This window comes from Phyllosticta citriasiana (assembly GCF_038021145.1).
Source record: "Phyllosticta citriasiana strain CBS 120426 chromosome Unknown IWZ02scaffold_18, whole genome shotgun sequence".
NCBI lineage: Eukaryota > Fungi > Ascomycota > Dothideomycetes > Botryosphaeriales > Phyllostictaceae > Phyllosticta > Phyllosticta citriasiana.
This window is the reverse complement of record NW_027117295.1, coordinates 126,503-152,967: the sequence shown is the minus strand read 5'-3', so window position 1 is coordinate 152,967 and position 26,465 is coordinate 126,503. Positions and strand designations below refer to the sequence as shown.

The window sequence follows — 26,465 nt, the reverse complement described above, 5'->3', positions numbered from 1 at the left end:
TCCTTACGGCGTTATCGCGGTACCGCTAGGGGCCTAACCTATTAACCTACCTTCACGGAATTAGCCGTTAGCCTAGTAACCACCGTTACGCGCGCTGCTATTATTATTTCTAAGTCTCTCTATAGAATTACTAACTTAGGTAAGAAGGGCCATATACTAGTCCTAAGACTCTCCTTCTAAGGCTAACCCTACTATCTAGGCTGATAGTTCACGGCTTAGTATATTCTCTAGGAGGCTAATCTTAGCTAAATCTAGCTACTCATCACCCCTAGCTAACTATAAGACCTAATTAAACTTAGTAAAAAACTCCTAGAACGGTGCTCCCTACTAGCATAATGTATATATCTAGCGTTACGCGTTTACTACTCAGTAAGGATCACTATAGATCAGCTCTAGGTATATAAGTAGTTACTTAAAGGTCATGCTGGGATTATCCCTATATTATTTAAACTAGGGCGTCATTTAGTAGGCGGCTTTACCGCTAAGTTTAGCCTAGACGGTAAATAACTAAGTCTTTAGCATGTAGTTAGTGTAGTCTAGGCTCATCTTATTATGAACCGTGTCTATCTACGCGTCTAGTCCATCCCTATCACCCTTATAAACGGGCATCTCTAGTAAGATCTTAGTTAGTTTACCTACTTAGCGTTCACGCTCCTTCTTATTAGCCTAGTAGGCCATCTATTACTATAGTAACTGAATAATATTAGGATCTAATGGACTAGCGGTTAGTTAGTAGTATGGCTACTAGTTCTACTATTACGCGTAGAGCGCTTCCTACTACTATTAGTACGCCTATTCTATAAGGTAGGCCTGCTCATCTAGGGGTAACCCCTACTACTACTGCTATAAGGCTGCCTACTAGGCGGCCTAATCGTCTTACTACTATTACTATAAGGCCGCCTACTAGGCAGCCTAATCATCTAGCTGCTACTACTCTATTATCTATTAATAACTAATTAAATGTTAGGAGATTAAGATGTAGACACATAAGTTAACTCCTTTTTCACAGTAATGATTAGTCGTAGTGAGCTAGTCTCACGATGGTGGGATTAAAGTACTAATCTAAGTAAGTGTATACGGAGAATCGGCACTTTAAGCCTAATACTTTAACCGTAGGATCCATCCGAGGATGTAAACGGTTAGAAACCGTAATAGCTCCTTATTATAGGTATTAAATCGCACCTTCGCGGTAATAAATTTACATAAGTAGTAGGTAATTAGGTACTAATATATAGTCCTATTACTACTAGCGGCTAGCTATAGGAGTATTCCCGTATATATATAGTTAGACGTATCTATAATTAGGGTTAATAGATGCTTTAGATTATAGTACTATAGGAGGGGGCCTTTAAGGAAGGCTACTTATCGCTACTTATAGGCTATCTAGGCGGCCTCTAGCTAATACTATAGTTAGTACTACCTTATAGGGCCCTTCCTAGTCTTCTTCTTCTTCACTTCTATAGCGCCTAATGAGGTGCCGGCTAGGGCCTAACTAGCCTCCTATAGGAGTTTATATAGGGGTTAGGTTAGCGCGGAGTAGTTCTAGATAAACTAGTAATAGAAGTTAGTAAAGCCTAGGAACACCTATATATCCTTATAGCTTTATAGTTCCGGCTATTCTTTAATAGTATAGACCCTTTTAGTATCTATTTAGACGCTATTAGGGGTAATTATAAACCCTAGGAACTTAACACGTTTCATATAGAATGTATATTTTAAGATTTTAGCGTATAGCCTCCATTCCTATAACTATTATAAGACTAGCTTTATGTATCTTATATAGTCCGCCTCACCTTAGGAGTATATAAGGATATCATCTAAGTAGATAACATAAATAGAGTCTAGGAGCCCGGCTATAGCTTAGTAGATATATACTTAGAAGGATACGGGAGTATTAGCTAGCCTAAAAGGCATTACTAGATACTTATAGTAGCTATATTACATCTTAAAGGCCGTCTTCTACTCATCCCTAGCCTTAATCTAGAGTTAATAGTATGCGTTATAGAGGTCTAACTTTATGTATATAGTAGCCCCTAATACACGGTCTATTAGCTCCCTAATAAGTAGTAAGGGGTAATAATTTTTAATAGTAACCCTATTAAGCCCTTAGTAGTCTATATAAAGGTATAGGATCCTTTTAGCCTTTAGTATAAAGAGGATTAGGGCCCCTATAGGTAACTTACTTAGTCTAATCTATCTAAGACGTAGCGCCTTTTCTAAGTACTCCCTAAGGATACTTAGTTCTTACTTAGATAGGTTATATATAGGTAACTATAGTAGTACTTAGCCGTCCTTAAGATTAATGTAAGGTAGTAGGGCCGATACCACTATACTAACCGACCTAAAAAGGCATAGTAAGCGAGATAGTAGCTATCTTACTTAGTCGGTCTATATATTAGGGTAGTAGCATGATACTATCTCCCCCTTAGAGGAACGCGTCCTCGCGTTTAACCCGTTCGGCCACGAAGCGGACGCGAGTTAGTGCCGATAGGGAACTAGTCCGCTAACGCGTAGGCACTAGGCTAGTTAGGGGATAAGGCTAACCGGTAGGTAGCGTAATAAAGGCTACGATAGCTATAGGAATACGGTACGCATATATAGTAGTAAAAGCGCAGCACGTACTAGGGCGCACGGATTACATAAGTATGCCGCTTACTAATATACATACCCCTAAGTGATAACCTAAATTTAGCTTATACCTATAAGAGTAGTTCGACTGGGACTTAAACTAATAACCTCTAGGTAGGTATGAATCTTACTTACTCTATAAGGTAGTAGGGCCGATACCACTACACTAACCGACCTAAAAAGGTATAGTAAGCGAGATAGTAGCTATCTCGCTTAGTTAGTCTATATGTTAGGGTAGTAGCATGATAATTAATTACGTAGTTATACTCCATATTTTAGGCTAGTATACCTATAAGTTTACTATTAAAGACGTCATTAAACTTAGTATATTACTCTAGAAGGCCTTAGATTAGGCCCCTACTAGTACCTATATAGGCTACTAGATATAGAGTATCACTACATTTATTAGTATAGGGGGCGGCTATAGGTAATTAGGCACCCTATAGGGTCCTAATAGGACCTAGGTAGCTAACCCGTTAGGGTTATTATACTATAGACCTATAGGTCTAGGTACTATAGATATATCCCTTAGGGCTAACCTCCTTTTCTAATTCCTCTAATAATACTTACTTAATTATAGGTTTATAGCTAGGGTTAGCCTAGTAGAAAGATAGACTACATTCTTAGAAGTACTTAAAATAGCATTTAGCTTTATTAATCTAGCCTAGGCTAAGGATAAGTTTAAATACTACGTCTTAGCTTTCCTAGAATAGCTAAGGGCCTATAGTTTAGCTTTAACCCTAATCATCTTACATAGTTATAATGAACCGGTAGGCTAGTCCTAGGATAAGAGGAGACCTATTAGCTAAGGTAGCGTTTAGGTAGTAACTAGGTAGCTCTTAGGTATAGATAAGGCCCTTATCTAAGGCTACTAACCTCTAAATTAGGTTTAGAGTAGCACTATTATTAATAAGAGCCGTTAGGGAGTACGTCCTAGTAACCGTATTATAGGTAATATAAATTACTAGTAAATTATATATTACTTAATAGTCTCTTTATTATTCCTCCTACCCTAGTTACTAAGACGCTTTTAGGTACGTAACTAGGGTGCGCCTTTTTCTAACTTCTTATTAGCTAGTAGTAGTTAGTCCCTTATTAGCTAGGGATTAATACCCTTTTAGTGCTAGTTACTAGTCTAATAGTTCTTTAGCCCGTTCCCTAGGTAGGTTACCTTATCGGCTATACCCCTAGATAGGGGGCCCTAGTATTTCTTTTTAGGTCTTAGCCCCTAAGGGGGCACTAAACTAGAGTTAAACTAGCCCTATTTAGGCGCCCCTTTAGGGTTACTCCTTTAGTAGGACTACCCTAGGAGTTCTTCTACTTTCTTAACCTTAGTAAATATATTATGCTTAGTCTTTATCCGGCTCTTAGCACTTACCTCAGTTAATTTAGTACGTAAGAGCAGGTATACCCGCGAAAACTAGTACATAACGTAGTGCTCTTTATTAATAATCTTAAACTTAAGGCGTTATTCCTTAGCCTCTAGTATAGACTATAGACTTTTAAACTCTTACCCCTTCCTCTAAGTCATATTAAAGAACTTCATATATATTTTAAACCTCTATACATTAGGGTCCCAGATCTAATCCATAATAAATATACGGAAGTCTTTAAAGTAAACTAGGGGATCTTTTTTTAAGTTAAGGGCGTTAAACACCTTATTATATAGGTTTACCTTACTAATAGCTAGCCCCTAGGTAGCCTATCATAACTAGTACCCTAAATCTTTAGAAGCGCCGTGTATTTTAAACGCGTTATTTAGGGCCTAGAACTAGGAGTGAATATCCTTTACCTCTAAGCTTATAAGCTTAGGTATAGGGGCCTTAATAAGAGAGCTAGGGGGGTTATAGTATAGGACTTATAATTTAGGTCATAAGTTAGCCCTAACTAGGGTTATAGTAGGTAGCCCTAAGAGACTCCGTTTAATCTCCTAGAGTCTCTAAACTTATTAGTATATATTAATAAGTTCTTCCGTATTTATAGAGTCTAGTATTACTAAGAGCGCCGTAATCTTATTATTAATAGTTATAATGTATAGATTTAGTACTAGCATAGCTAAGAGCTAGCTCTTACTATTATTTAGGGACTATACTTTAACGTAAGTATCTTTATTAACCTAGGGAGGAACTATCCTTAGGTTAGTAGCCTCTTAGCCTCTAACTAGTAGGTTTATAGCTAGTATACCGGCCTCTAGGTTAATACTTCCTAAATAAGTTATAGGAGCTATTTTAATTTAACTATCCGCGGTAGTTAAAGGTTTTAAATGTGAGATTTAGCACCGTAGGGGGTTAAATTAAGTAGTAATAATAATGTATTTAGAGTAGATATTAGACGAAACCTTAGTTTATAAGGTTTCATCTATGAAGGGCTTTTTATGTATCCTTACTTATACGTATAGCCCTATTTAGGTCCTAGTTAGTAGCCGCTAGGCCCCGCCTTAATCCCTAATCTCTAGTAGGGTCTATAGGTATTAGCATTATAAAGTAGCCTTAGCCTCCTCTTAAGGCGTTATATTCCCTTATAGGCGTATAGAGTAATAAGGTTAATAAGGCACTATCATGCGATAGTTAGTTAAGTAGATCTTAGCTAATTATTATTTTAGTAACGCGAAAACTTACTATTATGGTTTTACTTAGGTAAGAGATAGTTTAGCGATAAGATAATAGAGAAGAGATAATATAGTAATCTAAGGGTTAGGTAAAGAAAGTAGTTATACCTTAAACTTAATAATAAGATATACCTAATAGTTCTATACTTTACGCCCTTACTAAGATAATGCTAGTTAGTTATCCGCGTAAGTATCTTCTACGCATAATAAGCTAACTTAGGCTTCCTATTAGGGGGGGAATATTATAATAGCTGCTAGGCTACATAACCTAAGGCTACACGATAAGGTTAGCTAGGCTATAAGCTAGTAACATAAAAATACTACTACTACGCTATTACGTAATTATTTAACGAGCTAAAGCTCATAATAACTAAGCCTTATAAGCTAGCTAAGCCGTATAAGCTAACTAAGCTATATAAACTAGCTAAGCTAATAGATAATACATACTTCCTTAACCTAGTAGCTAAACGGAGCTTTACGTAATAATAAGAAAGTTTAATTCTTATTTATTTTTTTAATAGCATAGTTAAAGTAGTAATTCGCGTAGTAATAAGAGGGTCTTAGTCTTATTTTAGTTCTAGTATAAATATATATAGAAGATAGTAGAGTACATAGCATCTTCTATATTTACTATAATTAAGAGAATTCACTTAACATCTTTTTTCTACTTAACTTTACTTAATTTCTTTTAATTTTACATACGTCTAACTAAGTAGATAGCCTTTATGCCTTAGCCTATAAATTAGCCGCTTAACGATTCATGATACTCTACTTATAATTACTATAGGCACTACCCTAGAACCCCTCTAAACGCTAATACTATAGGAAAGGACCTCTCTATCTATAATCTCTATAATATCCTCCTTCTACTAAGATCCTAGCCCTCTATATTAAGAAGGCATTAATATAGCTTAGATAAGCACTATATAACTAATCTAGATAAACCTAACTATATTAGATAATGGTAGATATACTATTTAGTAGTAGGGTAAGAGCCTAGTATTATTCATCTATATAGCATACTATAGCTAGGGTAGTGTGTAGCCCTTTATTATTCTTAATAATGTTAACCTAAGGTTAACCGGTAGGTATAATAGTATCTATCTAAATAGTAAGTAATATAGCTAAGGATTTAACGAATAATCCTCTATATATTTTCTATAAAGGTTACTAGCTAACTAAGCTAGTCTACTAGAAGATATAAACTACTAGTTAGAAATCCTACCTACTTTTACGCCTATATAGGTATAAAGAAAAAGTGTCATATAATACTACTAAAAAATAGTACTAGTAGGGATAGTACTAGAATACTAGTATAGAGTATATATATAATCTACTACCCCCTACTACCCTACCTACTACTTACTCTTCTATGTATATCTTCTTTCTATCCTCCTTTCTTTCCTTTCTATTACTATATGCTATTAGTCTACTTAGATAATAATAGGTAGGTTAGATAGTAACCCCCCCTTACTAAAAGAGAGATCTAGATAAACTATCTACCTAGACTACCCCTATACTAACATAGTACTAAGATACTTTCCCTATTATATAAGGCTCTTTAGCTAGGTATTCCTATATAAATATAGTTATATATAGTATCCCCTATAGATAGCTCTATCTTAGATAGCTAATTAGCTCTAGTAAGACGTAAAATAATTAATTAAACTAGATATCATGCTACTACCCTAGTATATAGACCGACTAAGCGAGATAGCTACTATCTCGCTTACTATACCTTTTTAGGTCGGCTGGCGTAGTGGTATCGGTCCTGCTACCTTACACCGGAATCTTTCGTGACCGCGCCTCGCCGCACTAGATGCGTACATATAGTGGGTAGGGAGGTATGAGACGAACGTCCTTCGGCTATACTATAGGGCCATACTTAAAGCCTGTCGCGTTGAATGGTCTTAGCCCTAGGATTTCTTAGTTACATTTCGCACAGGGAGCATGTTCATGGGCGAAGATAATAGTATTCTTGTTCTACGAATGAGAGGAGTATAGTGGTAAGTTACGTGAGGATGCGGTGCTAACTCTTAGTAAGTGCGGGCAAGAGTGGGATGGACAAACATGGGGAACGGAGCGTGGACTGAGGCCGATGCTGCGCTTCACACGGTCCCATTAACTACAGTCATCACATTGGTTCCATTTTTAGACGAGTATGGGGATGCAGCGCACGCTGTCGGGAGAGAGCTCGTGAGATGAGATCCAAGGGAAGCGAGGGAAACACGCAGCCTGGAAGTATGGGTTAATGCGTCCATGGCACTTTGCTAACCTACTTGAACGCCCTTTGCTTACCACTTGTTCCCTTGATGTTTTCGCAACAAAAGCCCCCCTGCGTTGTCGAGTCGAGTTGTGCGCACATGCAAGGCTTCGCATTCGTGCTTACCAAAGGAGCAGGAATTGAACGCAGATTACCACAAGGCCACGTTCAGGGATCAATATCTCGCGTGGTAGGCTAACCGGCTTAGGAAGGTTAGTCCTGCGAGCCCGTCGACGACATCACGTCTGCCTCTTTACTTTCGCAGAGCTGGACTACACTAACGCTCTTTTTTCAAGATGCTCCGCTGGAATCCGGATCCATTTATTCACCGCTGTAGGAGTATGCTTTACAACCACCTTTCCCCTTTGGGGCGTACGTTCTCTGGTGGTGCTACCATCCCTTGCCATGGTGTTATACATCATTGGTGCGCCGTGAAAGAGTCTCGGCTCATTGAAGGAGAAATCTATGCGCTAACTTGCAGGTCAGCGAGGGCACACTCCCCGGGCGCACTATACTTACTGTTGAACAGGTTGCGATCTTCACCTGCGGAACATGAACCTGTCTAACAGGAGCGACTCTGCAAAATCACATGTCTGGAAATCCTCATCTTCTTTGACCGGGTCCTCAATCTGCGCGTCCAGCTGGCGCATGCGCTCGCGAACCAGCGGGAGCGGCTTGAGGGCGGTGCGAATGTCGTCGAATGCTTCCAGGCGGTCCTCGTGGCAAAGGTGGAGCGTCACGAGCAAGAGGTGGTCCATGACGCGACTCTTGACCGGAATCTTGTTGACCATGACGGCGAAAGCGGCCGCGTCCCACGCGCAGGTGTTGATGTAGAGGAGGAGGGCGTCGCCGGCGGCGCGCTCGGCTTCGTCGATGGAGAGGCGATAAGCGGCCACGTAGAGGTCGACGTCGTCGCGGACAACGTTGGTTATGGATAGCGGCTGCGGCTTTTCGGACGCGCAGACCTCCAGCATCCAGTCGAATAGGTAGGCCACTGCGGCAGGGTTGATTTTGGCTTTGAGCGCGATTTTAGTGGCTGTGGGATTCGTGGTGCGGACCTTGGCGATCACGGTGCTGAACTGCGCGAGCATGGCGCGCGGGAAGGTGCCGACGGTGTACATTTTCTTTTGGACTTCGACATCGATGCGGAGGGTTGGATCGCAGAGAAGACTGGCCCGGTCTCTTTCGCTAAGGACAAGAGGCGAAACTCCGAGTAGAACCTCCTTGGGAGGTTCGGTGCCGTTGCGGAGGTGCATTTTGTTGGTATGGCGCTACGACTGCTGTTGACGATATGTTGATGGTACGACTGAAGATTGTAGAGATGACTGGATTCAAGAAGCATTCATAGCGTCAACATGTAACTGCTCGGCGGACGTCTCATCAAAGGTTCGCCGCCGTCAGTTGCGCTTGACCAAGTCGACACTGACTGTGAAAACGGTAGTGAAATGCCCATGAACATGAACGTGAATGTATGCAGCTCGTTGATCATGTTGCCGGGCTCGAGAGTCTTCCTGAACTGTGACTATTTCCCCTGCGTCCCTTTAGCTTGTACTACGAGCGAGACTGGAAGCCTGTTTGTCATGCTAACGTCGAGCTACCAAGCAATGAGTGCCCTCAACTCCTTACTTAAGGCGACACTCGTCTTTCTCTCAAACCCCTCGAGATGAAATCCTCATGCGACAACATGAAAGCTCCGACTCGATCAAAAAGACTCTGCACCCTGGGGCTCATACTAGCCCTAGTCGTGTTTTTCCTCTGCACCATACGACCTAAACAACATCATCAACAACAAGATCTCGACAAACGCGGAGGGTCTCCGGACCTGACAACCGACATTCCCATCGGGAAGCAATGGAACAAGGGAATAATACTGGGGCCGGCGGAGGAGCCGGTCGACCTCGCCGGGCGATGCGACCCTCGCGAATGGGTCTTTTGGCTGTCTTTCACTGCCCACAAGAACGTATTCAAAACGCACCGCAAGGACAAGCAAATCACCTGCATACCGAACAAGGCTTGGAAATCAGACGCATGCACCAGGTGGTGGGACAAACCTTTCAGTTGGGACTTCAAGACGGGATGCCAACGACGAGACTTTGCCCGACTCAATCTCAAACCGTACCGCGAAGAGTTGACCCAGGAGGCGGCGCAAAAAAAAGTCAACCTCAAAGAGTACGTCAGGAGAAGATTCCTGAACGACCTCAGAAGCGCGTGCAAGGAAAGAAGAGGTTCTAGTCGGGCGTTTTGCAGGGTTGCAGCCTTCATCTATGGAGAATTGTGCAAGAAGTGATGGCAGGCAGGCTGTTAGGTTCCGGAGGGAGGCGAAGGCGAGGAACACGAACAGTCCTTCTCGGTGTACTGGAATCGACTGGGGTACGTCTGGAGGCAATGGATAGAATCAATTCTTCGCACGCGCCGTGACTCTTTGGCCTCTTTGAACATGTAGTTATATGCCACTTCAGGGCACCTGGCAACTGACCGAACAGACTGGACGCGTGATTACGTCATCTCGGCGCTGCTTCGCTTAGCTAAGCCCTCTCCGTCGCGTCTCCCTACCTATGCGGGTAACTAGCCCTTGTCCTTGAACTTTGCCAATATCTTCACCCTCCCTACGATATGGCTCCCTCGAGCGCCCCCACCAAGTTTTCCCTCGCACTCGGCTCGAAAAAAGCTCCTGTTCCCCCAAACAAGAAGCGCCCTCACTCCACCCTCCAAGACTCCGACGATGAAGACGCCGGGCCCCAAGCCCAGTCAGTCTCTCACTTCGACAACTCCGCTGGCGGCGCCATAGACTCGGACAAGAAGACGCCCACAAACTTCCCACTCGTCATTTCAAGTCAGCCGAACCGCGACTGGCGCGCCGAAAGCCAAAGAAAGCGCCAGCGGAGCGCCCTCCCAAATCAGCAAAGCGCACATGCGAACACCGACCTAGAACATGTCGAAGAGCAAAAACCAGTCTACGGCTTGAACGTAATCAACAAGGACGCGCCCACAACTCCAGCAGAAACGGGTGCGGATGCGACTGTGGTAGCGCCTGAAAACGAAGCGGGGGCGGCAAGCCGACATGTCACCACCGAGAGAGAAGAACCGAGAACAGACGAGCAGCTCGCCATAGAAGCTCTCACTGATAGCAAACCTAAGTCGGAGTTGGTGCTTCCAGCTGTGGAGACTGAGGAGCAGGCCTTCCGCCGCGACTACGAGTCCGCGCCCGACATGGCAAGCCTGAATGAATACGAGGCTGTCCCAGTCGAGGAGTTCGGAGCTGCATTACTTCGCGGCATGGGCTGGAAGGAAGGCGAGGCCATTGGTCGGAGAAAGGGACAAAAAGCAGTACAACCTCGGGTTTTGGAGAAGCGGCCCGCGCTGTTGGGAATTGGTGCCAAAGCCGACGCAGCGATAGGTGAGGAGATGGGCACGTGGGGAAAGGCAGCCAAGAGTAGGAGGAAGGGCCCAGAATCTTACAACCCCGTCGTTCTGAAAAATGCAAAGACTGGAGAGCAGTTGACAGAGGAGGAGCTGCGGCAAAAAATGGAGGACCAAAAGAACGCCGAACACGAGGCCGCACTTTCCATAAGACACGAAGATTCGGATCGTCGCTCAGGCAAATCATCCGGAAGACACAAACCTTACGACGATTACGACTCTGAGAGGAGGGAAAAAGATCGAAGGAGAGACGACCGCGACCGTGGTCGGCATAGAGAGAACGGCAGCAGACACAAGTCTTCTCGTCGCCATCGAAGCAGAAGCGAGTCGGAAGAGAGCTCTTATACGCGACGGAAATATGAGAACAGGTCTGACTACGACCGGAGGTCTGATCGGAAGCGGTCCCCTCGGCGTCGCGACAGGGAAGAGGCCTATATCTCGCGTCATTCACGCCATGGGCGAGACCGGAGCAGAGACAGGTACGAGAGCGATCGACGACGACGACGTTGAATGGGCCTTGGAGTATGATCATGACGAATCTCGTACTTTTTTTGGACGAGTAACAGCCCGCTCCGGCCGTGACGATGGACTTGGAATCACAGATCCCTCCCGACAGAGGCCTTGATTCAGAGCTATGCAATACCGAACTTGTAGTATTGTGCCAGCTGGTCTTTCTGGCGAATCCGAGGGTGAATGCTCTTTGGGAATCTTACCCAACCACGTCAAAATACAAGCGGCATGGTGAAAAACAAATGATGGATTGGTCTGCAATGTCAAAGTGCATCATGTAGAAAAATACCCCCATCTCAAGCTGAGAGGTCGCTCATGTCATTCAAATCCTGTGATTGAGAACCAGTTGCCACTCACCCGATCAGCTCATAAATAAAATCGATGGTCCAGTTGCAAATGTGGCACTTCATCACCTCGTCTCTCCCCCGGCCGTCAGGATGTTCGGCACTCGGTGGTCCGAGCGGCCCCGCTGCCACCTCCGCCCCGGGCAGCACCCAGCTCAAGCTCCCCGTCAAGCACTTTGACAACCCACTCCATCTTCATTATTCGCCTTTCGAGCTCCGAGCAGCTCCATGTCGAAGATTTCTCACATTTTGCGATGATAGCGACTTGAAACCAGCCGTCCGCCATGGCTTTCGATCCTTCCGGTGGTTACGTCGCGTCCAACGGCCTCCAAAACCTCAACAACGAGTCTCTCCCCATCTTCAATGTCGAGCTTGTGAACCTCAAGTTCGACCGTCCTTCCGACTTTGTTGCCGCCGAGGTGGCAAACAATGTCCTCATCCTGGCCTTCGAGACGGGTCGCATCCTGAGATTTGATTTGGACAGCCCCGAGGACATTGACGGTATCTCGCGCCGCAAGCTTGCACGGTCACTGAAGCGGAAGCTGATCCTACCTCGACAGATGTTGACCTTCCAAAGAGACCTTCGGAGGTTGGTGTCATTCGCCGCATGTTTCTCGACCCATCCGCCTCCCACTTGATCATTTCAACCACTCTCGGGGAGAACTATTACCTCCACACCCAAAGCCGCCAACCCAAACCGCTTGCACGATTGAAGGGAGTGACAATCGAGAGCGTATCGTGGAACCCATCCGAGCCCACCGCTTCGACTCGCGAAATCCTCATCGGAGCCTCCGACGGAACCGTCTTCGAAGTCTACATTGAGCCTTCGGCTGAATTCTATCGCCGCGAGGAAAGATATATCAAAACGGTGTACAAGGCCGAGGGGCCGGTTGTCGGACTATGGACGGACGCGATACCTGGGAGGCCGGATATACGCCGCGTCTTGTTGGCAACTCCGACAAGTTTGCAGCACTGGATTGGAAAAATAGGTCGACCTGGTAGAGAGGGTAGCGGGTCCATCTACAGCAGGCTCTTTGAGGCTGAAAGGCCATCGGTGTACGACTTGGATCGTCCGCCTCACGCTGCGCCATCTATGCTTTCAATCTCTCCAGAGACGGAAGAGGTCGCCTCGTCCACTGCGACAGAAAGAGAACGGGCATTCGCATGGCTTTCTGCGCACGGCGTCTTCCACGGAAAGCTTTTGACCAATATTGACTCGCCCAATATTGGCAATGCTGTCCTTCAAGGCTCAAAATTGTTTCCAAGGTCCAAAATTCCTCCGTCTCGGACACGTGGTGGTCGTCCCAAGTCCTTTCAAGAGCCGGCACACTCCATGATTCTCAGCCACTGGCATTTCATTCAGCTCGTGGATGGCCGCGTAATTGCCTCAAATAGACTCGATGACACAATAGTCTACGACCAAGCAGTCATCGACCCAGACCAAAACGTGCTGGGCCTTGTCGCCGACCGGAAGAAGAGCACATTTTGGCTATTCACCAAGCAAGAGGTTTTTGAAATAAGTGTTTATGACGAGAGTCGGGATATCTGGAAGATTCTCCTGAATCAGCAGCAATTCGAAGAAGCCTCGCAGTACGCCAAAACACCCGCTCAGAAGGACGCCGTCGCAACAGCTTCTGGGGATTACCTGGTCAAAAAGGGCAACTTCATGGAGGCCGCCAGTGTCTACGGGCGAAGTACCAAACCCTTTGAGCAAGTCGCCCTCACTTTTGTCGACCATGGAGAACAAGATGCGTTGCGCAAGTACTTGTTGACCAAGCTGTCTACCCTGAAAAAGTCGGCAACAATGCAGCGCATTTTACTCGCCACTTGGCTCGTTGAAATCTACATTTCCAAGCTCAACACCCTCGACGACACGATCGGGACCAAAGCTGAGCTGTCCGAAAGCAGCACCCGTGATACCGAGGACCAGCTCTCCGTCATTCGTCGCGAATTTCAAGAATTCGTGGCGCGATACCGAGCAGACCTTGACAGGAAGACGGTTTATGAGATCATCAGTAGCCATGGACGGGAAGAAGAGCTGCTCTTCTTTGCCACGGTCGTCAACGATCACAACTATGTTCTGTCCTACTGGGTTCAGAGGGAAAGATGGACAGAGGCTCTGAATGTCTTGAAGAAACAGACAGAACCCGATGTCTTCTCCAAGTACAGCTCTGTGCTCATGGCCCACTCTCCCCACGACTTTGTTGATATTTTGATGCGGCAAGCAAATCTTGACCCGCGAAAACTCATTCCGGCATTGTTGAATTACAATAAGATTCACACTGGCCCTCTTTCTCAAGTGAGCAGACAGCATTACTGTTGAAGGACCTGAGCTGACAAGTCGCCTAGAATCAAGCCGTGAGATATCTCCAGTTTGAGATCAACCAACATCACTCGACGGATGCGGCTGTCCACAATACCTTGATATCCATCTATGCATCCCACCCTTCGCGCGACGAATCTGCACTGCTATCCTATCTCGAAGCTCAATCGCTTGCTCAAGAGCAAGACTACGATGCCGACTTTGCTCTCCGCCTCTGTATTCAACACAAGCGAGTGCAATCCTGCGTCCACATTTACAGCTCCATGTCGCAATACGTACAAGCTGTCGACCTTGCGCTCAAATACAACGAAGTCGATCTTGCAAGCAGCGTGGCCGATCGCCCAGAATCCAACCCTGCGCTCCGCAAAAAGCTCTGGCTTGCAGTGGCCAAAAAGGTCATCAGCGAGAGCACGGGCATCAAGCCTGCGATTGAGTTCCTGCGGCGCAGCGACCTGCTCCGAATCGAGGACCTGATTCCCTTCTTCCCCGACTTTGTCGTCATTGACGACTTCAAGGAGGAGATTTGTGCAGCGCTGGAAGAATACAGCCGCGCCATCGACGCCCTCAAAAAGGAAATGGACGAGAGCACCCTCACGGCGCAGCATATTAAGGCCGACATCAAGCAGCTCGAGTCGCGCTACGCAATTGTCGAGCCGGGCGAAAAGTGCTACGTCTGTCGGCTGCCGCTTCTGGCGCGCCAGTTCTTCGTCTTCCCCTGCCAGCACGCCTTTCACTCGGAGTGTCTCGGCCGCAAGGTCGTCGAGCAGGCGGGCGTCGCCAAGGGCCGCCGCATCAGAGAGCTGCAGATGGAGGTCACCAAAGGCACGAGCACGGGGAAGAGGAGGGAGAGGGCGGCGAGGGAATTGGACGAACTGGTGGCCGAGGCTTGGTAAGTTACGCTTTCCTGCTGCTACCTTTGATGCATGGAAAACTAACATGCCGTGCGCAGCGTCTTGTGCAGTGAGCTGGCGGTCAAGCAGATTGACGAGCCATTTGTCGCGGCGAATGAGACCAATGATTGGGCTTTGTAATGATTAATGGCGAAGAAGTAGCACCGTGAGTGGTGAGAGAGGTGGCTAGTACAGATAAGATACCCTTTACTCGATGAACAAACTGGAGCTGTTGTTGATGTTGTATGTACATGATTATAACATTTCGTCAACGTAGCTGTGGATGGTCGATCTCAAAGACGTCCGTGCACCACCAAACCCTAAACCATTGCGTCTCGCTGCACTCACACGTCGGCCAATCTGCTGTCGAATCGAAAGAAAGAAGCTTGTCGAGTTGACAAACTAGCGAGTCCTCGCTTCTCTTTCCTCTCAAAGTCGCCGCCATCCCAGAGCGATCGACTTCCGGTCCAATCGTAGTAGCCTGTTACCCTGCCGTGCCTTGCGGGAACTCGAACAAACGAGTCAATGCCTACCTGCCACTCCGTGTAGCCATCCATCAACCGCCGGCTTTCTCACCGGGGTTGTAGAGACCCATGATGCATCGGTCCAAAGATGGAAAGCAGAGCAGAACCCGATGAATGAATGAATCGATTGCCGTCTTCCGCCGCTCAAAGAGACTTGATTCAAAAGATATAGAAGTCCACCTACAAGCAAATGGAAACGTGTCTCGTGTGAGGTGAGGTTTCTTTCAAGAACTCCATGCAGCATTTCAATCGTCTTTTATTGTGTTTCTGGGTCGCTGCCATGTTTCCCGGTGAAGAAAGATCACCGGACGACATTCGTTCGTCGACACCGAATGAGATGGGATGAAGAGACGAGGCAAAGCATGATGATGTGGCAGCAACGGAAGGAAATGGTGCAGCTAGCTTCAACCCTACGCCACAATCAATGAGACATTTGATTGTCTTCTTGGGAACAGGCTCTGCAAGCCGCAAAGCTTGGCTGTGAACTTGCGCTACTATACTGGTCGAAGCGCGTAAGTTCTCGTTCTTGCGCGTCTTTTCAGCTTTTTTGATGTCGTCACCGTGCCCGGCGAGGGCGAGGGCGACTGTGAGCGTGCATCTATGTATGGAGGAAGCTGAGGGGAGAAAGGAGCGCAGCGGAAGGAAAGCTTCTCGAGCTCTCCAGAAACGAGATTGTTGGGTTTGACGTCGACCTTACCGAATCTGACCGCCACCTAGCATCGCTTGGATAGTTTTGAACTCATGAGGTGGGTAAGACCAGGCATGCTCCGGTACTCTTGCCCAAAAGCACCGGGCATCCAAGGCAACAAGTGACTAGTCAGCCACCGGCCATCTTCTCGATGGGTATCCTCGCGTTCCTGCAGCTTGCTTGTCAGCTTGGATGTTTGCAATGGAACCAAAGCGGGAGGAGCGGCACGAACTTCGAGAGACACAGGACTCAGAATGGATGACATGGATTCGAGTAGGCGGCAGAGTCCTCCAGGCGCGACGAGAATGCTGCAATGGCAAGTAAGTCCAAACCAATTGTTTTTGTCGGGACACGAAGCTCTCGATCTTCCTGCTCTGCCTCATCCTCTTTGGCCTTATTGGCCTCTGCCATAATCTTCGAACTGCCAGCGTAGGAGACGGTCTCTCCCGCGGTAACAAATCGGCTTTGAGACTGTCGATGCCATCGGCGTTTCCTGGGAATGCTGAAGCCTAGGATGAGAAGATCCAGGAGCTCCATGGTTTGTACCAACACCACACACCACAACATCCAATTCAGAGATCAGCGCGTTGACAGTCTAGAATCATCCACCTCCGCAATCCTGCGATCCATGCATGTGTTTGGACGAAGAGTGATTGGAATTCCGCAGTCTTTCATGCTCTTTGCATCCTCAGTCGCGAACATCGAGCGTGGCGCTGGTACTCACGGGTGTGCGCTGGCCACAGGCAGGCCTACGCCAAGTTCGAAGAAAAGAGGCATTTAGATGGCTCCGGGTTGAGATGTTGGTTACTTGCCCTGTGTCCCAGCGTTCTGGCGTATTGATACAACTCGACGCTGCACTCGCTGCACTTGCGCACGTCCGATGGTGGTCGAAGAGGTGCGGAGGGTCAGTCCATGCAGGGCTCGCCCTCTGCGCCCTTGGGTTCTTCTAGTACTCCTCCCCAAACGCAACGCCGGAGTTTGGAGTCATCATATACCGGGGGGAAAGGGCAGCCCCACCCATGCCAATCTCCTCGAAGAACGGCAGCCCGTTCCGACATATTCAAGGTGCTCCGAGAAAGACACGAGACGCTGGGAGGTTTTGAGAGAGTAGTGCAGAGCAGAGCTTCGTCCCCAAGTGGCTACGAGAGGTCCCATCTAGCGGCGAAAATCTTATCATGCAGCGCAATGTTGCGGTCCCTTTGACGCGGTCGAAGGCGGACGGGACGGGGATTGAGGCCTGGCGAGCTTCCGTCGACGATTTGGGCGGCTAGGTCGAGGGTGGTCGGAGCGATGATGAGTAGTAGTCACTCGGCGCAAGGCCTGTTCGCCCTATGTATGCATTGTGCGGGCGGGCAATTCTCGACGGTGCCATTCATTGAGAGCTCGATGAGCCAGACTTTCCTGGGAAACAGACCGAAGGTGTCTACCAGAGCGCAATATACTCGAGTCAGCGACACGAGTACAAACAAAGAGTGTAGTGTACTTACCGCAGTGGCCTTTAGAGGGACTCGAGCATGATCAAAGAGCTTTGGAGTTTTCGTGCCTCAAAGCAGCATCAAAGGGACTCCATCTTTGAAGGGGACGTCGAGCCGGATTGTGGGAGACCAGATTCTGCACTATCAGTGGTGCAACTCAAGCAGGACAGAAGGGACGTGGACTTTCAACACTTGGAAACAACATCAAAAGGGCACGAATCTTGACAGGGATTTGTCGATGGCTGTGGGCAACTGATGTCCAGGTTGTCATCTCCATCTTCCGTTTCCTTCACCATCCTACAAGATACTCTTCCTTCTCATCCGGTCTGTCTCCATCCGTGTTCCGCCGCCCTCCGTCCCATCCTTTTTGTGTATCGTGCTTGGTGTTTTGAATTTTTGGGGTTGTCGATTCGAGACTCGGGCATGTTCGTTTTCGCGTTCGTGCTGTGCTTGTGTTGGGGCTTTGAAGAACAAAATGGATCAAGCGCGGTGAAGCCGAAACTATTTGTACACCTGTTCTCGACGTCAGCGCGCTGTCGAAGGACGGCTGCAGGGACGGCCTACGCAGTATTGACGATGGAGCAACGGCTCTAGAGAACCACCGTGAACTCGAAGGGACAGCCAGCTGTACAAGGCATGCAGTGCGGTCCGGAAGCCAGAGGAAGCAAAAGCGATAGAACCAGTCATTCGGAACAGTCGAGGCCAATCCTTGACGTAGGTAGCATCCTGAAGGCGACGCAAAGACGAAGGCGAAGTCGTTGTTCTTGGACAATGTTGTGGTGTTCAAAGCCGAAGATGCTGGATGAGGAAAACAAGTCTCAATGTTGTTTGACAATGCCACTTCGTTGTGATTTTCAAGTCGAGACGAGACAGCCAGCCCGACCGGAACCTTGGAGTCGCACAACAGCAGGAGAAGAAGTGGCGAGCGATGCAGTCGAGCGCAAGTGTTTCCCATGGTCCAGCTGGGTGGTCGTGATGGTCCGGTTGTCGAGACGCCAGTGTAGCCGTTGAATGGTGAAACTGGGCATCATTAAGGCAGGGGGGATTGGTGAAGCAGGGCATAAAAGACAGAAACGCATTTTCGTAGAGATATACATGTTGGGGTTGCTCATGGGTGTTAAGTGATGTACGGGTTCTCGGTGATGGTTGAGAAGCAGCCCAACACGATTTTGGCAAAGTCGCAAGCCTGTCTCGAGAGCGCTGCCTGGGCGGAGAGTGAAGATGAGATCGTGGTCCGTAGGTTGACAGCAGCGCGGTCGAGATTCTCTTGCTAGGCCCAGCTCTCCATCGCCTTCTCAGGTTCGGCCTGTACTCCATATGTCAGTATCAGTGGAGGGCGGTGCTCTCCTCAGGATGGGGTTCAACGTACTCTGCAAGCTTCTGTATTGGTACAAGATGACGTCCCCGAATGATGTCTCAACCGAATTACTCCTCTTGCTCTTGAGAAGGCTCCTCTGGAGAAGCGAGCACGAAGGAGTCAACGTCCCAGCCGAAGTGATTGCGTAGGTACCGGCCATTCTCCCACAAGCGACGGATCGGCACCGGCTGGCCGTGCATGTCGTGAAAAGTAACGGGCGGTAGGTCCTCGTCATCGGTCGACTTGAATCGCCACTGCGACCCTTCTCTCTTCGTCGTGATGTACCCCATGCAGCGCATCAGATGGAGGAGGTCAGTCCACCTGACCTCGCCGGGAGCGCTGCCGTCGACGCGATGGAACATGATCTCCACGAGATCCATTGCGCGCTGGTCAACGGTGAAGGTTTTCTTGGGAGGAGCAGGCGCCGGTTCTCGGGGGGGAGGTGGCTGTCGAGCCCTTTGCTTGAGGGGATTGGGACCCTTGACGCTCTTGGGTTTTCTGGCCATTGTAGAAGGTCGAGAAGTGTTTTGGGAAGGTGGAGAAGATGAAGGAGATGGCTTTTGGGTTCGCGAGATGGATGTGCGAGATGGGTGGGTGGACGGTGTGGTCTCGATGTCTCGCTGAGAAGGGCAGACGGCTGTATCCAAGTCTCGGTGCACCCACGACAGGCGACACGAGAGGAATCGTCGTCGTGGTAGCCACACCAACGCCTCGCAGGGTGTTAAAATGGAAGCAGTCTGGCATCTCGACCACAACAAGGGGATTCTGCAACGAGACTCGAGAAACACCAAATCGAAAAGATCCACTTCCCATCCCAGGCTCTTGGAGGCTCTCGATACTTGAATCCGCATTGGGGTGCGGTTTTCCGGGGCCCGACACCCACACTCGCCATGTTTGCTCACCTTCTCGCAGCTCAGACCCTTTTTAGCACCAGCCTTGGCATACGGGATGACAAAACGAAGCCACAACTTCTCAACTCTCTCAATCGTGCTGAATGGACAGACCGCCATGCTCGCGATACCCCATCGAGAGGCGGTAGCAGCATGTGGAGCCTTCTGATGACATTCGAGCATGCCCTCGTCGCGGAACATAATCTCGCGACGGCCATCCGGGCGTTTCGATAAGTTTCAGGCAATACCATTTCCACATCCTCGACACGACGTCCTGGAGAGCCCACAGGGATCGTGAAGCGCTGCAACTCATGAGCTGCCTCTCATGACCTCCACAACCCGCGACCCTGAGCCAAAGGTGCAGCACGGTTCGCAGATTCATACTCAGGAGCGACCGGAGACAAAGCCCCAGGAAGAGCCAGACGGCACCGTGGAACTCTTAGTCATGCATCGATTCCCCGCTCTTTCCAAGTACCAAGGACGAGACTTTGACGAGGACATCAAGAAGAAACCCCAAGAAAAACAATCTGGCAAAGAGACAATGCATGCCAGATAGCAAAGCAACCAAGACGAGATCCGAAAACGAAAGCGAAAAACACAAGGGAATCAAAGATGTGCGCCAAGCCAACGCGCAAAAGGGAATCCAAAGCATGACAAGGCATACTCGACGAAGGAACCTGAGAAGAAGCAGGCCAAACTCTCGGGAGTAAGGCTAAGAAGAGTACACTGTACCATTCGTCTCGTTGCCCCGCCGAGTGTTGATGGCATCAAATCAGCGATTTGGAGAGAGAAGAGCTGGGCACGAATAACCACCCAGCTCCTCCATCTTATTTCAGTGCCTCTTGCAATTTTGAGCCGATGTGCACGCAACGCGTAAGAAATATGCGCTGGAGTGGATGATGAAGCGTAAAAGGGTCTATGCGGCATTGGTGCAAGCCGTAAACCCTGGCACAGTGGAGTTTCAAGCTAGGGAATCAACTTCTTACCGGGGATACAGGATTGACTTTATGGCAGCGCCGCTGATCTGGTCCCAAGGCCTAGAGCAAAAGTTGTGGCGCATACACACAACAATCGAACGAACAGGAGGCATTCGCTCGACCAATAAGGCTCAGACGAAGCTTCCAACGTCATTCCCATCATCGGAAAGACAGAGACCTTTCAAGCTCCCGAGAAAAGTGGGCACAGGGAGCAGTCAAGATGTTGCGTGCGCCATGATTTTCGCAACTAAGCCTCGTCCCGGCTCCCGTCCGTCCCGCAAATGCATGCGAGAACCTTACCTGGACGACCCCGGATCCGCGCAGACGGACTAACTTTGGCGGGCTAATGCGGACGAACGTTAGCGACAGGAAGCAGCTGAAGCTTGCCGTTTTTGCGCCATGCCAGCAGGATATAAACAGTGCCGACTAGCTGCAGTCTCAGAAACATCGGTCTTTGACCGCTCTGACTCCAGAGAGCCACAGCCGCCAAGATGGAACTGTTCATCAATATTCCTTTCCCAACGTTGTTGCTTACGTCTGCTGCTATTGCACTCACTTGGGTAGCATGGCGAGCGGTGTACAACATCTACTTCCACCCTCTCGCACGTTTTCCTGGGCCTAAACTGGCGGCCGCGACGAGATACTGGAAGGCCTGGGTCGAGTGCTTCCAGGCAAAGTCGTTTGTCCACGAGCTCGAGAAGCTGCACGCTCGATACGGAAAGGTTGTGCGCGTAGGGCCGAACGAGGGAAGTAGACGGCACCTATTGCTGGGGAGCATCCTTGCATGCTAACGCTTTAAGTCAGCTGCACTTTTGCGAACCATCCGCTTACCATGACATTTACAATTCGCGCAATCGCTGGGACAAGGACCCCTTCCTCTACCGGAGCTTCACCCAAGACGAGTCGTCGTTCGGCTACCTCGACTACCGCACGGCGAAGCAGCGGCGAGACATCCTCGGCATGTCCTTTTCGCCATCGGCAGTGTCCCAATGCGAAGAGCTGCTCGTCGACAAAATTGGCGAGCTCTGCTTTGCCCTCGAGGCATGTCGCGAGGTCAAGAAGTCCGTCGACCTGAGTCTCGCCTACCGCTGCATGACCCTGGATGTGGTAATGTACTTTTGCTTTGGGACATCCGTCCATGCGCTCAAAGCGCCAGAATTTCGATCGCCCTTTCTGATCGCCGTAGAAGCCTCGACTCCACTAGGCCTGCGCTTCAAGCACTTTCCGCTGTACAAAGCTTTGCTCTTGGCTGTTGCTCCGACACTGTCCAAGTTCTCAAGCGACCCCATCATGTCCGGCATGGTCGAGCTCAACGCTTTGTTCCGCAGCCAGGTCCGCAATGTGATGAATGATCGGAAGCGCACGCTCGAGCGCCTGCCCCATGGTTCGACTATTTATCATCGGTTAATGGATCCGGCGGTGTATCCGAGTGGCGAAGCGCCTCCTGGGGAGAAAAGTCTTTGGGAAGAGGCGCAGACCTTGCTGTATGGTGGATCAGAGACTGTCGGCTACGCGCTGATGGTCGGGACCTTTCACCTGCTGAGGAACCCGGAGAAGTTGCAGACATTGATGGACGAGTTGGGGACAGCGTGGTCTGCCGGCGATGGAGCACCCGGGCTGAAAGAGCTGGAAAAGTTGCCGTATTTGGATGCTGTAATCAAAGAGGCACTGAGACTGAGCCATGGTGTGGTGGCCGGGCTGCCGAGAGTCGTGCCACAAGAGGGTGCAACGATCTCGGGGAGCAGGATACCTGGTGGCGTAAGTTGGCAATCTTGCTCATAGGCCGGTGACTAATCGTGTCTCGCAGACGGTCGTTTCCATGGGAAGCTATTTTGTGCATAGAAATGCCGACATCTTCCCTTCTCCGCAGTCTTTCAGGCCTGAGCGCTGGCTGGAAGAAGTGGGACTGGAGCATTGGCTGGTTCCCTTTTCTCGAGGTCCACGAATGTGTTTAGGGGTCAAGTGAGTAGAAAAGGAGCGCTCCAAAGCAGCAAATCTGACCAATCACAGCCTAGGATGGGCAGAACTGCGCCTGACATTTGCGCACGTAATTCATCGGTTTGGAAATGACATGAAGTTGACAGCGTCGAGGCAAGAGCCCTTGGATCTCTGACGACCATGCCACTGACGCAAGAAGCAGTCCATCCGAGTTGAAGTTCCGCGACATGTTTATGCCGAGATATCTGGGAGAGAGGGTCAAGGTCGAAATTTCGCCGAAAAAGTGATGCGCGCAGAAACTGGGGCAGTCGCCTCCAGCGCGTGTCCATTGAAAGCGACAGGCTGGCGTGAATGACAGTCGTGGGAAACAGAGGCGTATTGACTGCTTTTTTTTTTTTTTTTTTTTTTTTTTTTTCTTTTTTGAAGACGTTGGGACAGGGAAGACTCGAATCAAATGTAAAAGATCAGAGTCTGTTGGCAGACAGCAGGAAAGCAAGCACTCGCGACACAGCAGAAACAGAGAGACAGAAGTTGTCGACGAACCAACCAACGTAGCGGCTTTCTTGCTCGTATTGTGAGAGTACGTCTGAATGACGACCTGGCCTGAAGAAGCCTGACCGCGCGACAGCTGGTGACACATCGAAGGCCTCGATGTTGAATCGTGGTCTCATTGCCATGGCGGCAAGTAGACACACTGGAGCGCCAGCGTTTCGCGAGTCGCGCCTGCGCGCAGCAAGCAGGGCGGCAGACTTTGGTGCATCGAGCATCCCGCAAACGCAGAGTGGCAAGTGACGCGGCTCGTGATTTTGATGTGGCGGTTCCAGGAAGCAGAGCAGGTCAACGGACGGAGAACAGACGTTGGTGGTTGTTGAAGTGTCAGCCATCGGATCCCTCTCGCTCGCTTCTCTTCTCGCCAACAGGGACCCCGTGGTTCCCACGCCCCCCTTCTACCGCACAGACCAACAACGTCAGGAGATAGATCCATTACCCCACCTGTAACTAAATAATTTGACGGTACGATGGCCGAGTGGTTTAAGGCGATAGGTTTAAGCTTAGCTAAACGTGAAAGTGGCGCCGATATGAGCTACTCCCTATTGGGCGTAAGTCCGCGTGAGTTCGATCCTCACTCGTACCAAAAAAATGCTTTGCCTTTTGCACTGACGGTTTGCTGTTTTGAGTGTGCGAGGACGGAGCACAAGGAGGCAACTAGGGGGGTAGGGCGGCCAAGGCGAGAGACAGAGTATTGTTTTGCGCTGGCGACGAGGAGATGAGCGAGTTGTTTGCATGTGTAGAGTAATACGAAATGAGGCACCAGAAAGCAGCTTTGCAATCGAGACATGTACGTTGGATTGGAAAGACAGCGACGCAAACAGCATGTTCATTCAAAGTCTCAGCGCCGACAGTCCGGGCGGGTATCCGTATCTCTACCACTCTCAACAAACACGCTCCGCTGTACATCCGGATGACATGTGCACGCCTTGTGACAGGTCAACGACATCTCCCACCCTACAGCCGCGCCTTCGGCCCCTCTTCCTCCTTCAGGGCACGCTCCTTCAACAGGCGCCGCAAGATCTTGCCGCTGATGCTCTTGGGGATCTCGTCGACAAACCGAACGCCGCCGCGCAGCCGCTTGTGGTGGGCCACCCTTTCCGTCAACCACTCGACAATATGCTCCCCTGTTTGCGGCGTGCACTTGATGCCTGCCGCGGCCACAATGTAGGCCCGAGGCACCTCGGTCGCCTGTTGCTTGTCGTAGACGCCAATTACAGCCACATCCGACACGGATGGGTGTGAGATCAGGAGGCCTTCAAGCTCTGCAGGTGGGACTTGAAAACCTGTCGTGGATCAGCAACAATCAAGCGGAACGCAAAGGACATGGACTCACCCTTGAACTTGATCAGCTCCTTGACCCTATCCGTAATGTAAAAGTGTCCCTCCTCGTCCTGATGGCCGACGTCTCCCGTCCTGAAGAAGCCATCCTCCGTGAGCGCATTCTTGGTCGCCTCTGGGTTCTTCCAGTAGCCCTTGAACACGTTTGGCCCCTTGATCCACAGCTCGCCAGTCTGGCCAACTGGGACCTCCTTTTCCTCGGGGCTCATGTACTTGCCAGTCTGATTTGGCAGCAGCTTGCCCACGGCGCCAATCTTCTTGTTCCAATCAGTCCACTCTTGCGCGTGCGTCGTCGGGCTGGTTTCGCTCAAGCCGTAGCCTTGCTTGACGGGTATCTTGCGCTTGGCGTACAAGTCGTTGACGAGCTCCTGGGTAAGGGGCGCGGCGCCCGAGTTGGTCATGCGTAAGGAGGAAAGATCATACTTGTCGACCAGAGGGTTCTTGGTGAGCATGAGCACTACGGGAGGGACAAGGTACGCAAAAGTGATGCGATAGTCTTGGACGATGCGGCAGAATTTCTCCAATTCAAACTTGTCCATGACAACCAGCTCCATGCCGCCGAGCATGCTGTGGTGTATCAGGCACGTGAGACCTATTTCAGTCAGCCGCGGCCTTTGATGCCAGGCAGTGTTGCTCACCATAAATGTGGAAAAAGGGCAAGAACGCGAGCACTTTGTCTGCCGGTCCGTGTGGACCATGGTTCCAGTGCAAGTTCTTGCCCTCGACTGCGTAATTCATAAGGGTGTTTGCGACGATGTTTCTATGCGTCAGCATGACGCCCTTGGGGTGTCCTGTGGTGCCCGAAGAATAGACCAGGAAGGCGAGGTCCTCATCCGGCTTGAGCTTTGTTCTCCTGAAGCGTGCTGTGCCAGAAATATTCCGTATGCTCGTAAAGTGCTTCACTGTGCCGCTGGGGTCCCGCGCGTCGCCCATTACAATGATTCTGTCCTGAGGCACGCCTGCGATTTCGGCGGCCTTTTCGACCATGGGCACGAGCGGCAGCTGTGTGACGACGGCCTTTGCGCCAGCATTTTTCAGCTGGAACGCGAGCTCATCGACCGTGTAGGTGGGGTTTGCGGGCGAGATGATTCCTCCTGCCCAGTGGGTGCCCCATGTGATGGCTGGCGTGTCTATGCAGTTTGGCGAAAACAGGGCCACGACATCACCCTTCTGCCAGTCCCAGAGACCCTTGAGACCCTTGCCGAAGTCGATTGCCGTGGACTTTACTTGGGCATATGTGTAGGAGCGCTTGGTGTTTGGGTCGTGGTAGATCACTGCAGGGCGTTAGCTCAGAGTCAAGGTGGTCTCGCAAATTGACCGCTGGCATGCGAACAGTAAAAGCTTGTCTCATTGCAACCCCACCTTTGTCATCTGGAAAAGGACGGTCTTTTCTCTCGAATAGAAAGGCCCAAATGTCGACGTCGGGAACGGAAATGGCGGGGTACGGCGAGTCGGTAGGCATTGCTGGTGGGGGGGAGGGAAAGTTGAGACGGAGGAGAGACAAGATTCCAGAGATGGCGGAGAAAATGATTTTAGAAGAAACAGAGCGGCGAGGCCATTGGGACTTTTTCGAAAGGAGGAAGGGTAAACAGGACGCGGGGACGGGAGGTGACGACAGAAAGTGGGTTGAAGGAATCCGGGGAAGCCCGCTGAGGCCGAGGTCTTGGATGCTGTAGAAGTCCTGGCCGCGACATTCGCCACCCCTGTCTCAGTCGACGGCAACGACATGGGCCAGCAGCC

At 49.3% G+C, this 26,465-nt stretch overlaps 8 protein-coding genes and 1 non-coding gene across 9 annotated transcripts; 5 read left to right on the top strand and 4 right to left on the bottom strand.

The window, feature by feature from the left end:
* Nucleotides 1–7,875: 7,875 nt before the first annotated feature.
* IWZ02DRAFT_485477 (uncharacterized protein) lies at nt 7,876–8,755 on the bottom strand (the record flags this gene model as incomplete). Its single annotated transcript, XM_066769224.1, has 2 exons — nt 7,876–7,969; nt 8,019–8,755. The coding sequence occupies one exon, from the start codon at nt 8,753–8,755 to the stop codon at nt 8,039–8,041; it is 717 nt and encodes a 238-aa protein (XP_066618216.1). The 3' UTR covers nt 7,876–7,969; nt 8,019–8,038.
* A 149-nt stretch (nt 8,756–8,904) lies between these two features.
* IWZ02DRAFT_463935 (uncharacterized protein) lies at nt 8,905–9,930 on the top strand. Its single transcript, XM_066768373.1, has one exon. It carries the CDS (start codon nt 9,163–9,165, stop codon nt 9,784–9,786), a length of 624 nt encoding a protein of 207 aa, XP_066618215.1. The 5' UTR covers nt 8,905–9,162; the 3' UTR covers nt 9,787–9,930.
* Nucleotides 9,931–10,086: 156 nt separating this feature from the next.
* On the top strand, nt 10,087–11,813 carry IWZ02DRAFT_463934 (pre-mRNA-splicing factor spp2). Its single transcript, XM_066768372.1, has one exon. The coding sequence runs from the start codon at nt 10,113–10,115 to the stop codon at nt 11,427–11,429; it is 1,317 nt and encodes a 438-aa protein (XP_066618214.1). The 5' UTR covers nt 10,087–10,112; the 3' UTR covers nt 11,430–11,813.
* A 134-nt stretch (nt 11,814–11,947) lies between these two features.
* On the top strand, nt 11,948–15,221 carry IWZ02DRAFT_463932 (Pep3/Vps18/deep orange family-domain-containing protein). Its single transcript, XM_066768371.1, has 4 exons — nt 11,948–12,274; nt 12,334–14,072; nt 14,123–14,985; nt 15,046–15,221. Exons 1-4 carry the CDS (start codon nt 12,058–12,060, stop codon nt 15,125–15,127), a joined length of 2,901 nt encoding a protein of 966 aa, XP_066618213.1. The 5' UTR covers nt 11,948–12,057; the 3' UTR covers nt 15,128–15,221.
* A 2,709-nt stretch (nt 15,222–17,930) lies between these two features.
* On the bottom strand, nt 17,931–19,026 carry IWZ02DRAFT_110610 (uncharacterized protein). Its single transcript, XM_066761353.1, has one exon. The coding sequence runs from the start codon at nt 18,626–18,628 to the stop codon at nt 17,963–17,965; it is 666 nt and encodes a 221-aa protein (XP_066618212.1). The 5' UTR covers nt 18,629–19,026; the 3' UTR covers nt 17,931–17,962.
* On the bottom strand, nt 18,832–20,468 carry IWZ02DRAFT_110563 (uncharacterized protein). Its single transcript, XM_066761352.1, has 2 exons — nt 19,043–20,468; nt 18,832–18,979 (listed from the first exon to the last, which is right to left on the bottom strand). The coding sequence occupies exon 1, from the start codon at nt 20,119–20,121 to the stop codon at nt 19,099–19,101; it is 1,023 nt and encodes a 340-aa protein (XP_066618211.1). The 5' UTR covers nt 20,122–20,468; the 3' UTR covers nt 18,832–18,979; nt 19,043–19,098.
* Nucleotides 20,469–21,388: 920 nt separating this feature from the next.
* On the top strand, nt 21,389–23,122 carry IWZ02DRAFT_386227 (cytochrome P450 monooxygenase-like protein; the record flags this gene model as incomplete). Its single annotated transcript, XM_066765453.1, has 5 exons — nt 21,389–21,647; nt 21,673–22,655; nt 22,705–22,859; nt 22,908–22,982; nt 23,032–23,122. The coding sequence occupies 5 exons, from the start codon at nt 21,389–21,391 to the stop codon at nt 23,120–23,122; spliced, it is 1,563 nt and encodes a 520-aa protein (XP_066618210.1).
* Nucleotides 23,123–23,848: 726 nt separating this feature from the next.
* Nucleotides 23,849–23,970, top strand: IWZ02DRAFT_t123. The gene has a single exon. It is a non-coding gene; the product is annotated as a tRNA-Leu (tRNA).
* A 287-nt stretch (nt 23,971–24,257) lies between these two features.
* Nucleotides 24,258–26,368, bottom strand: IWZ02DRAFT_110498 (uncharacterized protein). Its single transcript, XM_066761350.1, has 4 exons — nt 26,088–26,368; nt 25,364–25,999; nt 24,721–25,317; nt 24,258–24,670 (listed from the first exon to the last, which is right to left on the bottom strand). The coding sequence occupies exons 1-4, from the start codon at nt 26,185–26,187 to the stop codon at nt 24,342–24,344; spliced, it is 1,662 nt and encodes a 553-aa protein (XP_066618209.1). The 5' UTR covers nt 26,188–26,368; the 3' UTR covers nt 24,258–24,341.
* Nucleotides 26,369–26,465: the final 97 nt, after the last annotated feature.

Excerpts from the sequence above, each read along its gene's own strand:
- IWZ02DRAFT_463935 (XM_066768373.1), top strand. The coding sequence starts at position 9,163 with ATGAAATCCTCATGCGACAACATGAAAGCTCCGACTCGATCAAAAAGA.
- IWZ02DRAFT_463934 (XM_066768372.1), top strand. The coding sequence starts at position 10,113 with ATGGCTCCCTCGAGCGCCCCCACCAAGTTTTCCCTCGCACTCGGCTCG.
- IWZ02DRAFT_463932 (XM_066768371.1), top strand. The coding sequence starts at position 12,058 with ATGGCTTTCGATCCTTCCGGTGGTTACGTCGCGTCCAACGGCCTCCAA. Across the intron at positions 12,275-12,333 it reads CAGCCCCGAGGACATTGACG|ATGTTGACCTTCCAAAGAGA; the intron begins GTATCTCGCGCC and ends CTACCTCGACAG. Across the intron at positions 14,073-14,122 it reads ACACTGGCCCTCTTTCTCAA|AATCAAGCCGTGAGATATCT; the intron begins GTGAGCAGACAG and ends CAAGTCGCCTAG.
- IWZ02DRAFT_110610 (XM_066761353.1), bottom strand. The coding sequence starts at position 18,628 with ATGGGAAACACTTGCGCTCGACTGCATCGCTCGCCACTTCTTCTCCTG.
- IWZ02DRAFT_110563 (XM_066761352.1), bottom strand. The coding sequence starts at position 20,121 with ATGTTCCGCGACGAGGGCATGCTCGAATGTCATCAGAAGGCTCCACAT.
- IWZ02DRAFT_110498 (XM_066761350.1), bottom strand. The coding sequence starts at position 26,187 with ATGCCTACCGACTCGCCGTACCCCGCCATTTCCGTTCCCGACGTCGAC. Across the intron at positions 26,000-26,087 it reads TCCTTTTCCAGATGACAAAG|TGATCTACCACGACCCAAAC; the intron begins GTGGGGTTGCAA and ends AACGCCCTGCAG. Across the intron at positions 25,318-25,363 it reads GCCCTTTTTCCACATTTATG|GTCTCACGTGCCTGATACAC; the intron begins GTGAGCAACACT and ends TGACTGAAATAG.